At 30.1% G+C, this 18,100-nt stretch overlaps 1 protein-coding gene and 1 long non-coding RNA gene across 5 annotated transcripts; one reads left to right on the top strand and one right to left on the bottom strand.

Annotated features, from left to right (window-relative positions):
* The first annotated feature begins 3,225 nt into the window (after positions 1-3,225).
* On the top strand, positions 3,226-11,663 carry LOC120279291 (tropinone reductase homolog At2g29290-like). 3 transcript variants are annotated; one of them, XM_039286197.1, is made up of 6 exons: positions 3,226-3,386; positions 3,484-3,691; positions 3,810-3,845; positions 3,939-4,026; positions 10,838-10,944; positions 11,436-11,663. In XM_039286197.1, the coding sequence occupies exons 1-6, from the start codon at positions 3,304-3,306 to the stop codon at positions 11,604-11,606; spliced, it is 693 nt and encodes a 230-aa protein (XP_039142131.1). In that variant the 5' UTR covers positions 3,226-3,303; the 3' UTR covers positions 11,607-11,663. The 3 variants fall into 3 exon arrangements, with proteins under 3 accessions (XP_039142131.1, XP_039142130.1, XP_039142129.1); XM_039286196.1 differs by having other exon boundaries at positions 3,810-4,026; positions 11,505-11,663; XM_039286195.1 differs by having other exon boundaries at positions 3,810-4,026.
* A 642-nt stretch (positions 11,664-12,305) lies between these two features.
* Positions 12,306-17,670, bottom strand: LOC120279293. Of its 2 annotated transcripts, none has more exons than XR_005541863.1 (4): positions 17,305-17,670; positions 17,103-17,201; positions 16,623-16,717; positions 12,306-12,673 (listed from the first exon to the last, which is right to left on the bottom strand). It is a non-coding gene; the product is annotated as an uncharacterized LOC120279293 (long non-coding RNA). The 2 variants fall into 2 exon arrangements; XR_005541862.1 differs by having other exon boundaries at positions 16,623-16,722; positions 17,305-17,669.
* Positions 17,671-18,100: the final 430 nt, after the last annotated feature.

Below are 18,100 nucleotides of genomic sequence, written 5' to 3'. Positions count from 1 at the left end.
AAAAAAAAAGGAAATTAATGTGAATTTTGGTTAGATGAAATTAAAGCATTCTCTAAAAGAAAAAAAAAAAAGATCAAATAATTTGTGAATAAAAGGCAATGAAAGTATGGTTAGAAAACTAAGTATATTGATAGTATTTTCCTCATCTTTATAACAATTTTGTTAGTGGGTAAAATTATTTTGCCTGATCATGAATAAAATTATATAAATATTGTAGCTCTTAAAATTTATTGCTAGAGGCTAAGATTATTTTTAAAATAATATTAAAATATAATTGTGTGTGGGTGTAACTATTCCATTAATATTATTACTTTTTTGTCTCCATTCTTTTTTTTTTTCTTTATTCTTTAATTTGTGGTTTCATTTTTGTTCTAAAATAAATAATAAATAAACTGAGAAAAATAATACAAAACTCGCCAATTTCTTCTACATTGAAACACACACACAATTAATTTCTCATAATCTATACTCAATAATTTTATTTATAATCATATCAGGTAATATATATATATATATATATTGGAGTAGAGACATACATAGGTGGGAAAATTACCAACAACATCTTCACCTTCTTGAAACTGGGAAGCACTGTATAAATATGTTGGTATATCAGAAAATACTTGATTTATATTTTTCTCCATTTAAAATCTAAATAATATTCTCTTCACGTATTTAGTGTTATTAACCCCTTTTTGAATTTGAGACGCAATATTAAATATATTAAAATATTATTCTCAATTAGGTATTATGTTAATCATCAATCATCATTTCTCCCATATTATTATCTTAACAAGATTTATGTGGTCCACTAAAATTTTATTGGGATTCTTCGGTTCCATCAATCTTGTCAAGAGATGAGGATTTGCTGGCTTTTATCAAGTTCAAGGACGCGCTAATGATTTTTTTTTCCTTTATTTTAAGAAAAAGAGTTATATTACAGCTATTTATTAATAGAAAACAATAATGAACATAGTACTAAATTATAAAAGATAAAATAAATATATCGAGCGTATTTTTTTGTCTATTAATACAAAAATAATTTTATGTATAGTATTTGTTTTGCAAAAACCTGAAATTAAATTTTAATACAGTGAAAGCGCAAGTGCTTATTAAACCCACTCCACTGCTGTACACATCCATGACATCCTCCCATAAATGAGGCACTTATTATCTATTTATAAAAAAATATAAATAATTAAAAATAATTCATAATTTTTAGCAGCTCTCATCAACCAACTTGAAAGATCTTAGCCTTGATAGAATAGTGAAATCATATGATAATGTCTTCCATTAATTAGTTGCCAGCCTATCAGACAACAGATTTCAAATCCTAAGAATAACTTAAATCATAACATTGTGAAAGTCCAAAAGCAGCTTCAAACTCACAAAGACTCTGGTTCTCCCTCTTAAGTTTTCCCACATGACTTTATTAATATCAAGCATAAGCTCTAGACAATCAGTGAAAGCTATATGAATGTCCAAACACGAGTCCCTTGTTACTTTAATCCTTTTACAACCTGCAACAGTCATCTTTCTTTCAGAATTGATAATGGCAAAACCAAATCCACCAAAATAGTCATCAGTTATATAACTTGCATCTGTGAAAAAATATAGATGGGAGAATGAAGGATTAAAACAATTTAAAAAAAAATAATAATAATAAGTTAGGTCTGACAAAGACAAAATTATATAAGAAATATTTTGGAAAAAAACAAAAATGTCAAAACATGTGAGACACAATAAAAAAAAATAAAACAATAAATATGCTAGTATAAATGAGGATAAATATGTTGAGGCCCGTTTGGTGGACATGATAGATATGGACGGATATGATATGAGTAATAGGAAAGGATATGGGGATGATGAGCTCATATCATATTCTATGTTTGGTGTGCACTGGATAAGCCATTATATAGTATCTTGTTATCTTATTTTATGTTTGAAGTGGACCAAATAATGACAGGATATGATATAAACGGTATATAAATATACAAAATTACCCTTATAAATATATATATATATATTTAAATAGACTTTTTTTATTTTTATCTTAATGATTTACTTATTGATATATTTATTAGTTTAAATTAAATTTTTTAAAAAATAAATAACCTATAAATAATGTCCACAAATATATTGATTGAAATATTACCAACTTTCAAAAATTATAGTTTATACCTATTTTTTTGGAGAAAATTATACACAAAATCATCAATATAGCAAAATAAATATCAAAATCAATTTTAAAAAAAAAATAATTATCCGGAGAAACTAAAAATAAGACACGATAAAAAAGAGATTTAGGAAAAAAAATAACTTGTTCAAAAATGAAATCGACGGAGAAACTCTTTAAACACTTCAAATGCTAAAAACCTTACTTAAATAGTGAAATCAGTGTCATATCTAGTTGTTGACAAGCTTCTTGTCCCAAACATCAAGGTTAAAAGATTGAAATAAGATATACAATAAAATCCTAGATGAGGGAGAGAAACCAAATAATAGAGTAAAATTGTAAATTTAATTTTTTACCATATCCTACATGTTTCTATCATGACTGCCCCTATAAAATTCATTATTAGGTGCCTGGCAGGATAAAGTGGCAAATAAGATAAGCATATCATATTCTATTAGCATACTAAACAAAAGATAGTAACATGATATGATAGTCTATCATATCTTATCGTTCTTATCATGTTCACTAAATGAGCTCTGGGTGTATATCATACTAAATATAGTCATTTTTTATTTTAATTAAGTATCATATTATTTATCCAACTTTAATTTATGTTCATTTACAGGATACTAAAGGAATTTCAAAGAGATAATAATGATGTGTATGTCGGATTTGTCACACCAACCAACCTCAGTTCACAGTCTCATATGCATACACAAATATGACACATCATTAACAAAAGCTAGTGACCACTCATATTGACACATTAAAAAGGGTGACACGGCATATAAAGTGTTAATATGAGTCACCATGTGGCTCTCATTAATGACATAATAAACAGATGTTGTTACCATTAATTTTTTCCTAAAAATTTTTTACTCTTTCCAGTGACCCAAATTAAAGTTGTTAATGAATATAGTACAAATTAAAGTAAAACTCATTTATTTATTTATTTTAAATAAATCAGCTATCACTCCATCCTCTCCCTTGTCATCCCTATATTAATCAATTTCCTTCCTCTCTCTTGTCATTCCTATTAATCAATTTCTCCACCTAATTCCACATTGTGAAAAGAGAGAGAGAGAGAGAAATAACAAAGGAGAAGAGAAAAACATTCTTAGTAGAAAACAATGACCACCACCAACATCACCGACAAGCGATGGTCTTTGCAAGGAAGCACAGCTTTGGTTACTGGTGGCTGCAACGGAATAGGGTATCTATACATTATTCCTCAAAAAATTTTATTTATTTGGAGAATATATAGGTACATATATATTCAATGCCATAATTCTTGAAAAATTGAGTTGCAGACTTGGAATAGTCAAAGAACTAGTATCACTCGGTGCCACTGTTCATGTATGTGATAAAAATGAACCTGACCTGATCAAACGTTTAGAACAATGGGAAGAACAGCACCTTCCAATCACCGGATCATTATGTGATGTTTCGTCGAGGGATGATCGGCATAAACTCATTGAAAAAGTCTCTTCTCTGTTCAATGGCAAGCTTGACATTCTGGTAATATTTTCTTCTATAGTTTTATAGTTTTGTTTATGATAAAAAAAAAAGATCATGTGTTTATATGATGTATGAAGATGTGTTTTACTGAATTTATGTTTTTGTTGGTATGATTGAGGTAAATAATGCGGGTGTGGTGCTTTTCAAACCAACTGTGAGTTATACTGCTGAAGAATTCTCATTCATTATGAGTACAAATTTTGAATCAGCATTCCATTTGAGCCAACTTGCTCACCCTCTCTTGAAGGCTTCTGGCTCTGGTAGCATTGTGTTCATTTCGTCAATTGCTGGGCTGATTGGTGCCAATAATGTGTCTCTTTATGCAACAAGTAAAGGTACTAATTTTTTTTTTGTATTTTTCTTCCTGGATTTAGGGCCTCTAGGTTGTTACTTCTTGTTATAGAGATGAGGATGGCGTATGTGCAGTTCTACAGTTGTAGTTCGTCTAGTTTACAGTAAACTTCTGACATCTGTCTTAAAAAATACTAAAATATAATTTTTTTTCCATAATTAATATCTTTAGTGTTTTTATTAAATAAATCATTACTAGGACGGTCTGAAGAAACTAGTGGTGAACTAGCTACATGTATTACACGCATAGCACTTCATCTAATCGATATCCTAGATTGAGTGGGATTAAAACTAAATAAACGGCCGGCATGTTGGGCCGAATTTGCGCCATGCCATGAGACTTGCCGGCCCATGGGCTTTCTCTCCCCTTGGCCTAGCACAAGCTGGAGAGGTGGACCGTGCTACCAATGTATGATTATTATAGCAACCAAGGTGTTTCTAGGAAATTGTCATTTTCCTTTTAGTATTTCACCCACCAGTTTTTTAAAGAACCATGAGCTTTAAGCTAGTTTGAGATGAGGTAGTGAAAGTCTTTTAAAATAGTAAACCTCTTTCAATTGAGTGTTTTTCATACACAACGATATATATATATATATATATATTTTGGTTGTCGGTTAAGATGAGCGGTTTTGCCGTTAACAAAGGTAGGGATACACAAGTCTTGGCGGAGCAAGTATGCGCAGGAGCACACATGGGTGCTGAGGCCATCCGCACATAAGCCTTGCCAACGACTTTTGGGTCTATTAGTACACGGGTCGCCGATAGAGCTCTCACCGAGTGGTGAGACTTCGATTCTCGGCTGAGGGCACATTTCTGGAAGTTGTAAATAGTGGTTGTGTATGGGTGGTTCCAGCGCCCACGTGAGCGCGGCCCCATCCCCATTTATTCCACCGAGGCTTGTGCACGTCCCTGGGTCTTTAGTGGGTTCGCCCCGCTCTTTTTTCCCAAAAAAAAGAAATATGTCCTCACCCATGATTCGAACTCTCATCACTTCTGAAAAATTTTAATGGGGACTTGACTATCAATAGATTATTTGGTTGTTAGGTTTTTTACAAAAAAGACTTAAACTTAAAACCACTTGCTTAAGCAACCCAAGTCTATAAGACTTGAACTAACCCCATAGGTGGAGTTATTATTTTAGAACTTTATAATTTATGTATAATTTTGTTACTTTTTTATTTAATTTATTCAACATCCTCCAATCTAAGACTATTGTTGAATAGGTTTACCCACCACTAAACCTGTCCATGGCCCAGGCTAGGCTGAGTCCATAATTACTAAAATTCAAGCTTGCCCAGGCTCAGCTCGGTCCAATAATACAGGCATTAACCTTTGCCAAAACCCGCCCAGAATTTGATGATCTTTAACCAATGCCCACCCAATCCTACTCAAATAGGTTTTTCATCAAATAATAAATAAGTTATAAAAAAGATTAACAAAAATATTAATCTATAAACATGACCAAATATTATTCTACAAAACACATTAAAATTAAAATATTAAATTCATATATTTATTCAATTATAAAAGCTAAAATTCAAACCATTATAATCAATGGTAATCAACACTAAATATATATTATATAAGTATATACAAAACTAATTAATAAATAATCAATAGCAATTCAAATCATTGTATATATAAGTATATACAAAACTAATTAATAAATGTATTTTATAACTCGGGTTTGACCGGACTGAGCCCGGGCTTTTAACAATAGAACCAAACCTTGCCTGTTTTTAAAATGGGCTCATTTTTTTATTTAAGGCCCGGTCATCGGGCCTTATATATTTGTCCAAGTCATCCCAATTTTCTCTGGGGGAGCCTTCGGGCTTGGGCAAGTAACCCAACTGCCCTTGGATAGGTCTACCCACCACCACTAATAGAATTTTTTTTTAATGATATTGTTTAATAAATAAATTATTTTAAAATAATAATAGTAGTAAATATAAACTTAGTAAATATAAATACATTCCCAATATATCACCTTATACACTACAACAAATTTGATGATTAATGGCGCACCATTTAGTGTCACAAAATGAGAAATTCTCGTCATGTATAATATTTGATGACATTAAACACCCCGTCACTACGATCGTCACCTTTGCACCGTAGGTAAAGATATACTATGACGATATGCAGCATTGTCGTTACTAAATGCTAAAAAGTTACATGACGACATATACAAATGTCACATTATAGCTATGTTTTTGTGACATTTATTTTTGTCATAAAACATATTATAAGGTGTCACAAAAAATCATTGATCGTCATAAAATATGAGTTGAATATTCAACTATTAATGACAAAATTTATCTTAGTCACACTAATAGATGACGTATATTTTGTCACCCTATTATTAAATAAACAACGTCACAAGTTGTCATCAATTGTCACACAATATGAGAAAATATTCAACAATTCATGACGAAAAGATGGCTATCACCCAAATTAGTGACATAATGTCACCGATTATTTTTAAAATAATGTCACTAGATAACTTATATCGTCAAGAAATACGAGGTAAATGTGCATCTATTTTTAACAAAAAAACATGAGCGTCACATGAAATGGTGGTGTAATTTTTTGCCATCGATTTTTCGAAAAATAATGTCATAAAATATTCTAAATGTGAAATTGATGGTAACATTAATATATTCGTCACTCAAATAGGTGGCATTTATAGACTCACCAAATATTTATTAATATTTAACATTTCGTGATGTTTGCTAAATGAAAATATGACATAATTATTTTGTGACCCATTTACCATTCGTCATGAATATTTTTAATATCATTTTTCATCGGATCATTTGTTAAAATATATAATATTTTATATCATAATATAAAAAGAACACATAATAAAAATGAATTCAATACAATTTCCACACTTAGATTTCAAACATAAAAGTATCTAAATGGAAAAGTGATCCCGAAAAATATAAAATATCCTTACATCTTGATAAATTTAAAATCACAAACTAGTTGACATGTGTTGCAGACTTATTCGCTAGCTTTCAATCCGATTCTTCTTATGACAAAGATTCAATTGATGAAGAACCCGCTCACTTGAAAGCTGTAATAAATATTCAATAAAAACAAATAAATAATTGATAAAAAAAGTAAAAAGAAATGTCGTGATAAGTAAATTTAAAAATGACATTGCAAGGTAAAAATAAAACTAAAACATACTATTACCCAAAAATTATAGCATAGGCATGTGTATTTCATAATCAACCATAGCTTGGGTCATTATTTATATTCAAATAACTAATTTAATATAATAATAAAATAAAATCATATATATCCAAACAGAGAATCTTTTAGTCAATTGATTCAATAATAAAATAAAGCAATCGTGATTAAAAAAACAAAAATTAAATTCACCTAAAACATGCAATATATATTTTTTCTAAATCAAAATGATATATTTTATACATACCTTGTCTTCTTTGTGTGAAGAAGCCTAATGGTTGTCTTAGAAGAAATTTATATATTATTTCTCACTCAGATAATAAATCAAGAAGATGAACAATGGAGACAAAGGTTTTCTTTAATGAGTTGTGAGAAGATTTGGTGAAATTTGGAAGAGAGAGTGATTGCTCCTAATTGGTACAAATTTTTTTAAAGACTATTTTTTTGGCGGGGGAGTGAAGAAAAATAGTAAAATTAAGTAGAGATTTGAAGAGATTTGGTGAAAGTTGGAGGAGCCAAAAAGGTAAATTTTAATTGATACAAATTTTTTTGGATCTTAATTGTATAATTTTTAGCTACCGTTTTTTGGCAAAAAGGGAGAAAAATATGCATTTTAATCAATCTTTTGAACATTGGGGTTAACAAATTTATACTTTGCCAAAATTTAAAATTTATAGTTTATATATTACTTGTTCTTGGATCTACAATGTTGGTTATTAGTTTAACATTATTTATCTTAATTTATATATTCTAATAAATAAGTTATATCTAACAAAAGTAATTTATACAAGATAATGGGTTAAATGATTTACATAAGTTAGTGAGTTAATTAATTAATTAATTTATCCAAATTGTTTTTTTCATTAGCATCTTATTATATTTATAATTTGTAAGATAAATTATTATATTTTTTTATAATTGTCATATTAAATGATTTAGATTATTTATAACATTTGATTGTTTTTAAATCAACTATAAATTTTAATATAAATCTCAAATTAAATTTTTATAACATTATAATAATTTAATCATATTCCACTAAACATACAAATATAAAAACAAAAATAAAAAAATAAATATAATGAGAAAAAAATTTCAAGTATTATTTTTTAAGTATTATTTCCCGAGATTTTTCAAACTCGGGACTAAAACTTGTTAGTCTAACCTTGTTGACTCGTAATTGATTTTAAGACCGATCTTGTTCGACTAGAAAACCTGATTTGGAATAACCCTAGAGCGAATCGTTGACCTAAGCAGTTGGGCTGGTGAACCAGTGACTTGGTTGAATTTTTTAGGGAGACTCAACTATCAACAAATATTTTCCTAAAAATATAATTTTTAATATTTTATATACTAATTTGCAAAATATAAATTTTTTTGAGATAATATATGTTTATAAATATTATTTTTTCTAAAAATAAAATTTTTTATACTACAAAAGTAAATTTGCAAAAAAAAGGATGTAATAATATATTTTCCAAAATATTTTTGTTAAAAATATAAAATTTTAAATTATATGCATTAATTTATAAAAACATTTAACATTTTCGAAAAAAATAAATTGAGGGTGTTGTAGGCTCAGTGAAACTTGACTTTTTTTTAAAAAAAGGAGGAAAAAAGAGGGGAAGGGGATGGGGAAAGTGGAACACCCAACTTGTGAGATAATGAGATGCTCAAACACACTCTTGACCCCCTCTTTCCACCTTTGCCAAAACCATACAAAAATTCACGTGCTCCGGTCAATGTGACTTGCATCCACATGTAGAGGGACAAATTTACTTTATTCTTTCTTGAGAAAAACTGATGCAACAAGCACAAGAGACCTTAAAGCCAAAATAAATAATACAACCCCCAAGAAATCTGGTTTGGATTGCTTTAAATAATAAATAAAAAAAGGGTTAATTTGTACCCACCCTTTAATTTTTTTTCTTCATCGTTCTCCTAAAATTTTGATTTAGGTCATAATTCAAAGCAAAGCACAAAGAAATAATTCAAGGTATCTCAACAATAAATGCTCACATTAGAATAAAAATGATATCTCATTTGTGAGGAAAACTTTATGTCATGCACAAATTAAACAAATGTGACATTTTGTAATTCATTCCATTAATGCTATATATATATATATATAGGTGACACAATGAGACTATCACAAATACTTATATTTTAGTGACATACATACATGTCACGAAATAATTAAAACATACATGACAAAACCAAATGGTCACAAATAATATACAATGGTATTAGTGACATAATGTCAAAAATTGTTTTAAAAAAATTATGTTATATAATCGTCACAAAAATTGCAAAACATTGATGACAAAATGAGAGCGTTACCAGATATTATTAGTGTCACTAAAAATGTTTCCCTCCATCTCCAGTTGAAGGGAAAATTTGGCGCCACACATTGTGTGACGCTTCTATGTGACATTATCAAGCATTGTCATGTACAATATTCAGTTTGTGGAATTAAGTGACGATATTTGATTTTTGTCACATTATATGCTCTTTTAGTGACATATGAAAAATACGTCATATAGAAAATCGCCACTAATCATCAAATTTGTTGTAGTGTTATATGCCCATCCTCAAATTTTGAGAACTTGTATAATCCTTCTAAATTTCTCATAGTTTGTCTTGTACACACACACATATATATATATATATACAGTAAATATTGAGAGAGAGGCCTAGTCATATATGAGCGTCCTTCGATAAAAAATCTAAAGACGTTTGTCCAACGGTTGTTCCCTCATACATTTTGGCTACAGTACACGGTGTGATGAACAGTTTAATTAGCTCTTTGTGAACAGTGCTTGGTCATTGATAACCATTGGATCATTGATCCAACAGTGGCTTCACAAACCAACTCACGTCTATTAAAATAAAAGATTAAAATTAGTTATTGTTTTAAATTTATAAAAAATTATATCAACATTTCAAAATTACCCTCATTTAAAAATTATTAGGATTTCATTAATTTCTCTTTAGAATTTAATTTATATTTTATTCTCACTTTTATTTTAATTTTTCAAAAATTATTGGAAATTGTTGGAGTATATTAAAAATAAAAGATAAATTTAGGAAAAAAAAATATTTAATACTTAATGAGACAAGTAAAAACGGCCAGCAAGAGTATTCATTTGCATTTCATATAAACTGAAACAAAATATCGACATCACACCAATGACCTCTTAGTCTATTGGTACCGGACCCTATGTAAAATGTCTGTGTCTTTACCGAGGAAGTGAGTTCGAATATCAACTTACCCAAGATAAAAACACAGATATATTGAGGTATTAATTTCACATTTGTGCACACGACATGACTTGTTCACTTGGGGAAAAAATCCACGTCATAGAGCATCACATTTTAGATAAGACATTATTTTGATATCACTATGGTAATATCTAAATGCTACCATGGGATATATATTGGCTTGATTAGTTAACAAAAAAAAATTAAGAATTACTCATAAATTTAGAATAATAAAAGAAGAAGATTTTAAATTCTATAACTATGTTGATATATTTTTTTTATTTATTCACATGAAACTGTAACACTTAAAAGAACAATTTTTGTTAATTTTCTCAGCGGCTATGAATCAACTCACCAAAAATTTAGCTTGTGAGTGGGGAAAAGACAATATTCGAGCTAATGGCATTGCACCCGCCCTAATTAGAACCCCACTTTTGTTACAGGTATCTTGCTTTATCCTTTGCAAAATAAAAAACATATTTTAAATCCATATAAAAATCTTTTTTTTTTTTAATTAGTTCCTACAATTATATATATATATAGAGAGAGAGAGAGAGAGAGAGAGAGAGAGAGAGAGAGAGAGAATGAATGAAGAAGAAGAAGAAAAGGTAGAATTATTAAATATAAAAGAATTTGAAAGAATGAATGATAAGAATGAATGAAATTTCTTCAAAGAAAATTCATAGAGGGACTTTTAGCTAGGTAATAGAATACTACATATATTTGTAAAATAATTCACAAATTCATTGACATTATTTATTTAAATAATATTTATTTATTTTTCAGGAAACACAAAATCATAAGGATTCTGAATACATCTAATTATTTAGCAAATATATAGATTTTTCATTATAAATATGGAATTTTAATCCTCCGTTTGTAACAAATATATATATATCCATCAATCTTATGTATATATATTTTTTATGAACAGAATTATGGAAATAAAAAAATTTCAGAAAAAATAACTCATGTTCCTCTTGGACGTGCTGGTGAGCCACAGGACGTAGCTTCTCTTGCAGCTTTCCTTTGTCTTCCGGCAGCTTCATACATTACCGGTCAAATCATTTGCGTCGATGGAGGCCGCTCGATCAATATTTCATAATCATGCAATAGAAGAAAATTAGAATATTGTAATTTTATTTTTTATTAAATATGGATAAGTTATGGGTTCGAACTATTGTCTTTAATTTGAGAAATAAATTAAATATAAATTTTATTATTATAGAAGCGGGGAAAAATAATGTTAGTAGTCTTCAAGCATATAATGAAAACTCATATTATTTATACTATTTCACTACAAGAAAATTACTGTTTAAAAACAGTAATTTCCGTTTCTAATCCGTTCCTAAAGTGAATTAGCAACAGATCAGAAACGGAATTTATCTGTTTTGAATACCCTTGTTTCTAATTGGAATAGAAACGGAAAAATATTCAGTTTCTAAATTTAGAAACGAATTGGAAACGGAAAGCATTATATTTCTAATTTTTGAAAAATTAAAACGGAATAAGATGTGTTGCTAATCCGTTCTAAGTTACAAAAATAGAAACGGATTCCAAACGGAATATTTTCTATTTTATTCTTGTTCCCCTATTAGAAACAATAGTTTTTTTGTTCCTAATCCGTTCCTAAAGTTTTTTTAAAAATTAAAAAACAATATTCAAACAAATAAATCCATTTCTAATCCGTTTCTAACATTTAAGTCAATAAAATAAAATAAAAATTATATCCCTAATTTTTTTTTAAAAACCTGCTACATAAATTTTTAACCTAGAACACCAACAAATAAGATAAACTCATCAATTCATACAAAAAGAAATATTTAAGTATATATGTTCAACACAAAATAATAAGTATACGACAAATACAACTATAAGCCAACATCATGATCGTCGGTAACTGGTTGTGAGCCCTGTGTGGTAAACTGCGACTGCTGAAGAATCCTCCTCTCAAAACTCATCATCATGTCCTTCATTTGAAGCATCATCTCCGCACGATATTGGTCCCTCTCTACTTTCATTTCAAGCAAACTTTGTTGAAGCTCCTTGTTATTATTTTGTACTTGACCAAGCGTCTGTTGAAGCCTCTCCTCACGATCTTGGACTTGGTCAAGTGTTTGTTGAAGCCTCTCCTCATGATCTTGGACTTGACTAAGAGTTTGACGCAAATCTCTAACATCAAAACAAAGAAGAAGTTACAACCATATCAAGGTGTTGAAGTAGATCAACCAATATAAATGGCCCTCTCCAAAAGGAGCAGCCTGGTTAAATCTCACGGATTGTGATATTCAGTATAATTTCTAGAACAAAAAAAAGTAGCAATCAAGTAGATATACTTGATTCCTGATAATCTACTGAGACTAACACAATGCAAAAATTTTAGGCATAAGGTCACAAGCCAAGAAAAATACCATGTGCAAGTTCATATGCAGATTTTTGGGCAACCTTGCTAATATGATCCATGTTAATTGAACTACTTTTGATATTTAGCTTCTCTAACCTGATCATATAAGCTTAACTACCTTTTTATATTTACTTTCTATAGGTTGTATTTTTTATTTAATTTAACTATTTTTTATGGTTAGCTTCTATAAGCTGTTAATTTATCTATTTTGATAGATAGTTTCAATAACCTATACATACATTAATTTAGCTATTTTGGTACCTAGGTCCGGTAAACTCACCATGCGCTTTGATATACCTCATAATAGTAGGATATGCTACTCACAAACACCAGCAAGAACACTGTTTGACAACAAAGACTAAAGCAATGGGACTGCTCAGTCTCTGATAAAGCAAAAGAAGCAGACTTCAATTTCCTTCAACAGACTAACAATTCTCTCCAGAGATCAGAAAGACACCTAGAAAAAAATATATGGTGACTATTGCAGTAAATCCTTTGCACATTGGAAACAGAGCAAATGCAAGCCTACAGACGGCATGGAAATCCAAAAGGAGACCAGACAAAGAACATCTTGTCATTCTTTCAACTGTTACAAGCCTTCCATTTGCCATAAGCAAATTCACATAACAACAAGGGAAAAGCAGAAAAACAAACAAGCAACACATGGGAAAAATCCTATCTGGCTATCACTCTAAAGCGATAATGAGAAGTGTAAAGTGTAAAATGGCATAAATGAATCCATCAAATATATAAAATCAAATTAAATAAGTGAATAGTTAACTAATTTCCCTAGACAACAGAACTTTCGAAGACGTTCACTATAACAACCTGAGCCTAGTGCTTAATAGCATGACAACTCAAACACAATCAATTTAACTAATATCCCACAATACCAAAACATTTCAAAGAAGTCAAATACAATATTTCCAAAATCCATAATAAATGTGATCCCAACTCTAAAACTAAATTCAGAAAGTCAATATTATAATGGTACAACAATAAAAGCCTGTCACAATGCTTAACTCACATAGTTAAAATTTTATAATGGTACTAACCAGTAACTACTGGAATCAAATCATTCCCATGTCTTCAAATTCAGGTAAAAATAAAAAGTAGAAATCTGATATATAACCCAGTTATGGTTCTAAACTAATCATTAAACACTTTAGGAAAACAAAAGAGCTATTGTATGTAACTGGCATTACGTGTTCTAAACCTACTAACTTTAGAGCATCAAATGCGACAACAATAAAATGTACACCAACAAAATAATCATTCAAGTGAGAAAGACAGTAATGCTAAATGCTAATCATGATCACTATGCCATACAATAACAAGAAAAGCTCTACGTATTCTAAACCTACTAAATTTAGACCATCAAATGTGACAACAATTGAATGTACACCAACAAAATAATCATTCAAGCGAAAAAGATAGTAATGCCAAATGCCAATCATGATCATTATGCCATACAATAACAAGACAAGCACACTAAAGGAAGTTCGATAAAATAATCTCTGCCACCAGATGGGAAATTAGCAGAATCACATGCTCCATGATAGTAGCTGGTTTTACCTATCAACTCTATTCTTTGATATACACATAAATTTGTTTACATATAAATATTGTAACTTTTACAAACCAATTCCATACAGAATATTTAAAATGATCATGCAAGTTTAGTTGTATGTTTTGGAAAAGAAAATCAAGTAATAGACTGTGACATGTGTAGATTGTTTGATTTGTTTTTCTTTCTTTAGCAGAACGCTTTTAACACTCACAAAGTCGCTCATCTATGTCCGGGTGACTGGTGTTAAAATGGAAGAAACAGCACCCTCGGGGTGGGGGGAATAAGTCTGATAACAGCTTTTTCTGTAGTTCTCCATGGTTGACTAGTTTTAAATTATTTAACATTTTAACAACAAAGAGATTACACACATGAAACTTTAGCTATTTAATTTCTATTAATCATAGTTGTCAGTCTATTACACAGTTCTACTTTATCTATATAAAGAAATAATCCATGTATTAGGAAGTAGAATGGCCACTAACAAATCAAAATAATAAATTATTAATCCACAATCAGAGAGTTAACTATTATCAATGGTCAGTTTGAACTTTATTACCATACAAGACAGTAGAAAGGGGAGAGTGAAACAGATGCACTACTTGACATAAACAAGTGCTTCAATACTATTTGAAGGTGTATGTACTTATTTTCTAGAATAACTAGCTTGAAGCAAAATGATCATACGTTTGTAATGCAGTGTATGTCTCATAATATGTCCAATTCTTCTACCCTTTCCCAAGAGTCAATGACCATTCATATCAGGATGGAATACTAGGAATGCTATACATATTACAAACCATTTTGGTATTTGGTATTTGGTAATTGGTAACTGGTAGATAAGCATTTTCTTCCATGTCAGAACTATTAGTTACTGGAAAGGATATAATAGGATTTTCCCGCTCTCAAAAGAGTCGAAACTAACTTCCTGGTTATAATAGTACATTATACAAGTAGAGATACAAAGTAGATAGTTTCAAAAAATCCCAAGCCATCTCAAATAATGATAATAAAATGATTTTGGCACAACATAGATCAATTTCACAACTTAGGAATCTAGAACCTCAATGATGACACCAAGTGGCAAGCACAATATCCATCAATCAATTAAATTAGCATCAGCTTTATGTACATGGTCCATTCCCGAAAGCGACAATATATATCCATTTTCTAAAATAAGAAAAATGAATAGTAATGTCAAACAAGGATAACAAATCCTAACCCAAGCTTCATGTGTGATCAATCCATTTTCTTTACATGCTTTCTAGTTTTAGTTCTTTTAACAATTCAAAACCAAATCAATATATGGATTATAATAAAAAATTGATTATTTAAAATTATTTACAAATCATTGGCACTGAGTATCAATGCATAAAGCAGGATCAATAAAAGAAAAAGAGGCCAATTAAGTGAGAATTAACTCCAGAAATGCTAACACTAATTGACAGAATAAGGAAAAAAGTAAAAATCACACAGAGATTGACATTTTACGTGCACAGAATTGGTTTTTTGATCACATACATTTTTGTGCAATAATTATATATATATATATATATATATAAGATATGATGAAATAGAGTTATAACTTATAGACGCACACAACAGTAACCTGCGCACAATAACCTGCGCACACTTCCAGACTGTAATTCACAACAAAGCAAGCCTTTTCAATTAGAGGATGCATATATATCAAATTTCACAAAGCCACAATCACCAAGTAAAACCAGATAAGCAAGATATAATCATTCAGAATCTCAAAACTACAGTAGTGAATGCATATATATTCTGAAACTAACTTGTCATGCTAGTGACTACTAATACCACACATCAAAACAAGAAAGCATGCCAATTTAATGCCAAAATGAAAAAATTTTTGTACATAACACTTAATGGTAATCAAAAAAGTGAATTCCAAACACAGTTAAAAAATTCATGAAGAAGATCAAACCAAAAGAATTTTACACAGATACAACTACACCAATTTCAGTTAGTAAAACAAACCACATAAAAATACTTCCTGAAACTATACAAACAGGGAAAAAAAGAGTAATTGTTTGTGGAATGATAAAATCCATTAAGAAAAACTTCAACAAGTAACTCAAACTTTCCTCAATTTAAGAACTAAATCCCGTTTAAGAATCTATACTCACCATCTTAGCACTTCCTGACCTTCTCTCCAACTGCCTTCACGTTCCTCCCTTTAAATTCCAAAAACAGAGCCAATGAAGAAGTGGTTGCTTGAGCACTGATCTAGAAAAATTATCAACAATTCAAATGCTTAATTCTATACTCAAGGGGGCAAAAACTTTTCCTTTTTTTTCAGGGGATAACAATTCAAATGCTTAAGCAGATCACTCAACAACTGGGAAAAAAAAGAGAGACTACTGAAGAAGTGGTTGCTTGAGCACTGATCTAGAAAAATTATCAACACGTCTCAAAGTAAATGCTTATAACTCACATGATTCCAAAATCTAGGTATTTCATTGATGCCCTAATGAAACTTAATACTGCTCGACTAGTTCATCAGCCCATGAATTTTACACGACGGAACCAATCATACAATTTCATATAAAACTCAAAATAAATATAAAAATTAGCATAAAAAACACAAACTTCAAGCTAAATTTTACCGCAATAGCAACCAGCAACAATTGCCAAATTGGCAGCTAAAGATGCAGCATGCACCCTCCTGTGCTTCAAAATCAGTCCAAATCCTCCACCAACCACACCTGAAACAACGCAACCCAAATGAATTCCCATTTCTTCGCATTACTTCGAAGATTTTTCAAAAGATTAAAGGGATTCAAGCCTAGGGTTTATAGAAAGGCAAACCTCCGGATCTAATTAGGTTGGGGGCAAAAATGCCATTTAAGCTCAGAGAAACTGGTATCTAATTAGGTTTTCAATCCAAACCCCGTCTGCACCCCGACGAAACCCAGCAGCTTCGGCCGATCCTCCAACCCAGCACCGCCACCAACGCTAGATCTTGACCGAAAGTTCCTAAGCGTGTCCTCGGGGGGCGAAGGAGCATGACAATGGCGAAGACGATCCAGATGGCGCCGACAAAGAAGAACACGCCGGAGATAAGCAAGGAGAGGGAGATGCGCGGCGGTGGCGGCGGCGGCACGGCGGCGGGGTACTTCGAGGGATCGATTGAAGAGAGGCAAAATGAAGAAGAGAAGCAAGCTTATCAAGCAGACATAAGATTAGCTTATTAAGCAGTTTTTAAAATTTATTTATTTATATATAATTTTGCACATAATTTTATAAGACTCTATGAAAGAAAAAACTAAAGTTTATCAAATATGATAAATTTTAGCCTAAACTAATTATAATTATTTCAAATATTTCAATACTTTGATATAAATAATTTCTTATGGAATAAATATTAATTATTTGAGATGATAACATGACATTAATAGCAAGCAATAAAATATTAATTTTTAAATCTGTTTCTAGTCCCTTTTTATTCGAAACGGATTTTTTTTAAATATTTAATAATATTTAAATAATATATTAATTTTAAATCCGTTTCTAGCCCCTTTCTAATAGAAACTGATTAAAAACGGATATTTTTTTATATTTAATGATATTTAAATAATATATTAATTTTTAAATCCGTTTCTAG

Source organism: Dioscorea cayenensis, chromosome 16, assembly GCF_009730915.1.
Source record: "Dioscorea cayenensis subsp. rotundata cultivar TDr96_F1 chromosome 16, TDr96_F1_v2_PseudoChromosome.rev07_lg8_w22 25.fasta, whole genome shotgun sequence".
Taxonomy (NCBI): Eukaryota; Viridiplantae; Streptophyta; class Magnoliopsida; order Dioscoreales; family Dioscoreaceae; genus Dioscorea; species Dioscorea cayenensis.
This window is presented reverse-complemented; position numbering and strand designations above follow the sequence as displayed.

Excerpts from the sequence above, each read along its gene's own strand:
- LOC120279291 (XM_039286195.1), top strand. The coding sequence starts at position 3,304 with ATGACCACCACCAACATCACCGACAAGCGATGGTCTTTGCAAGGAAGC. Across the intron at positions 3,387-3,483 it reads GGTGGCTGCAACGGAATAGG|ACTTGGAATAGTCAAAGAAC; the intron begins GTATCTATACAT and ends ATTGAGTTGCAG. Across the intron at positions 10,945-11,435 it reads GAACCCCACTTTTGTTACAG|AATTATGGAAATAAAAAAAT; the intron begins GTATCTTGCTTT and ends TTTTATGAACAG.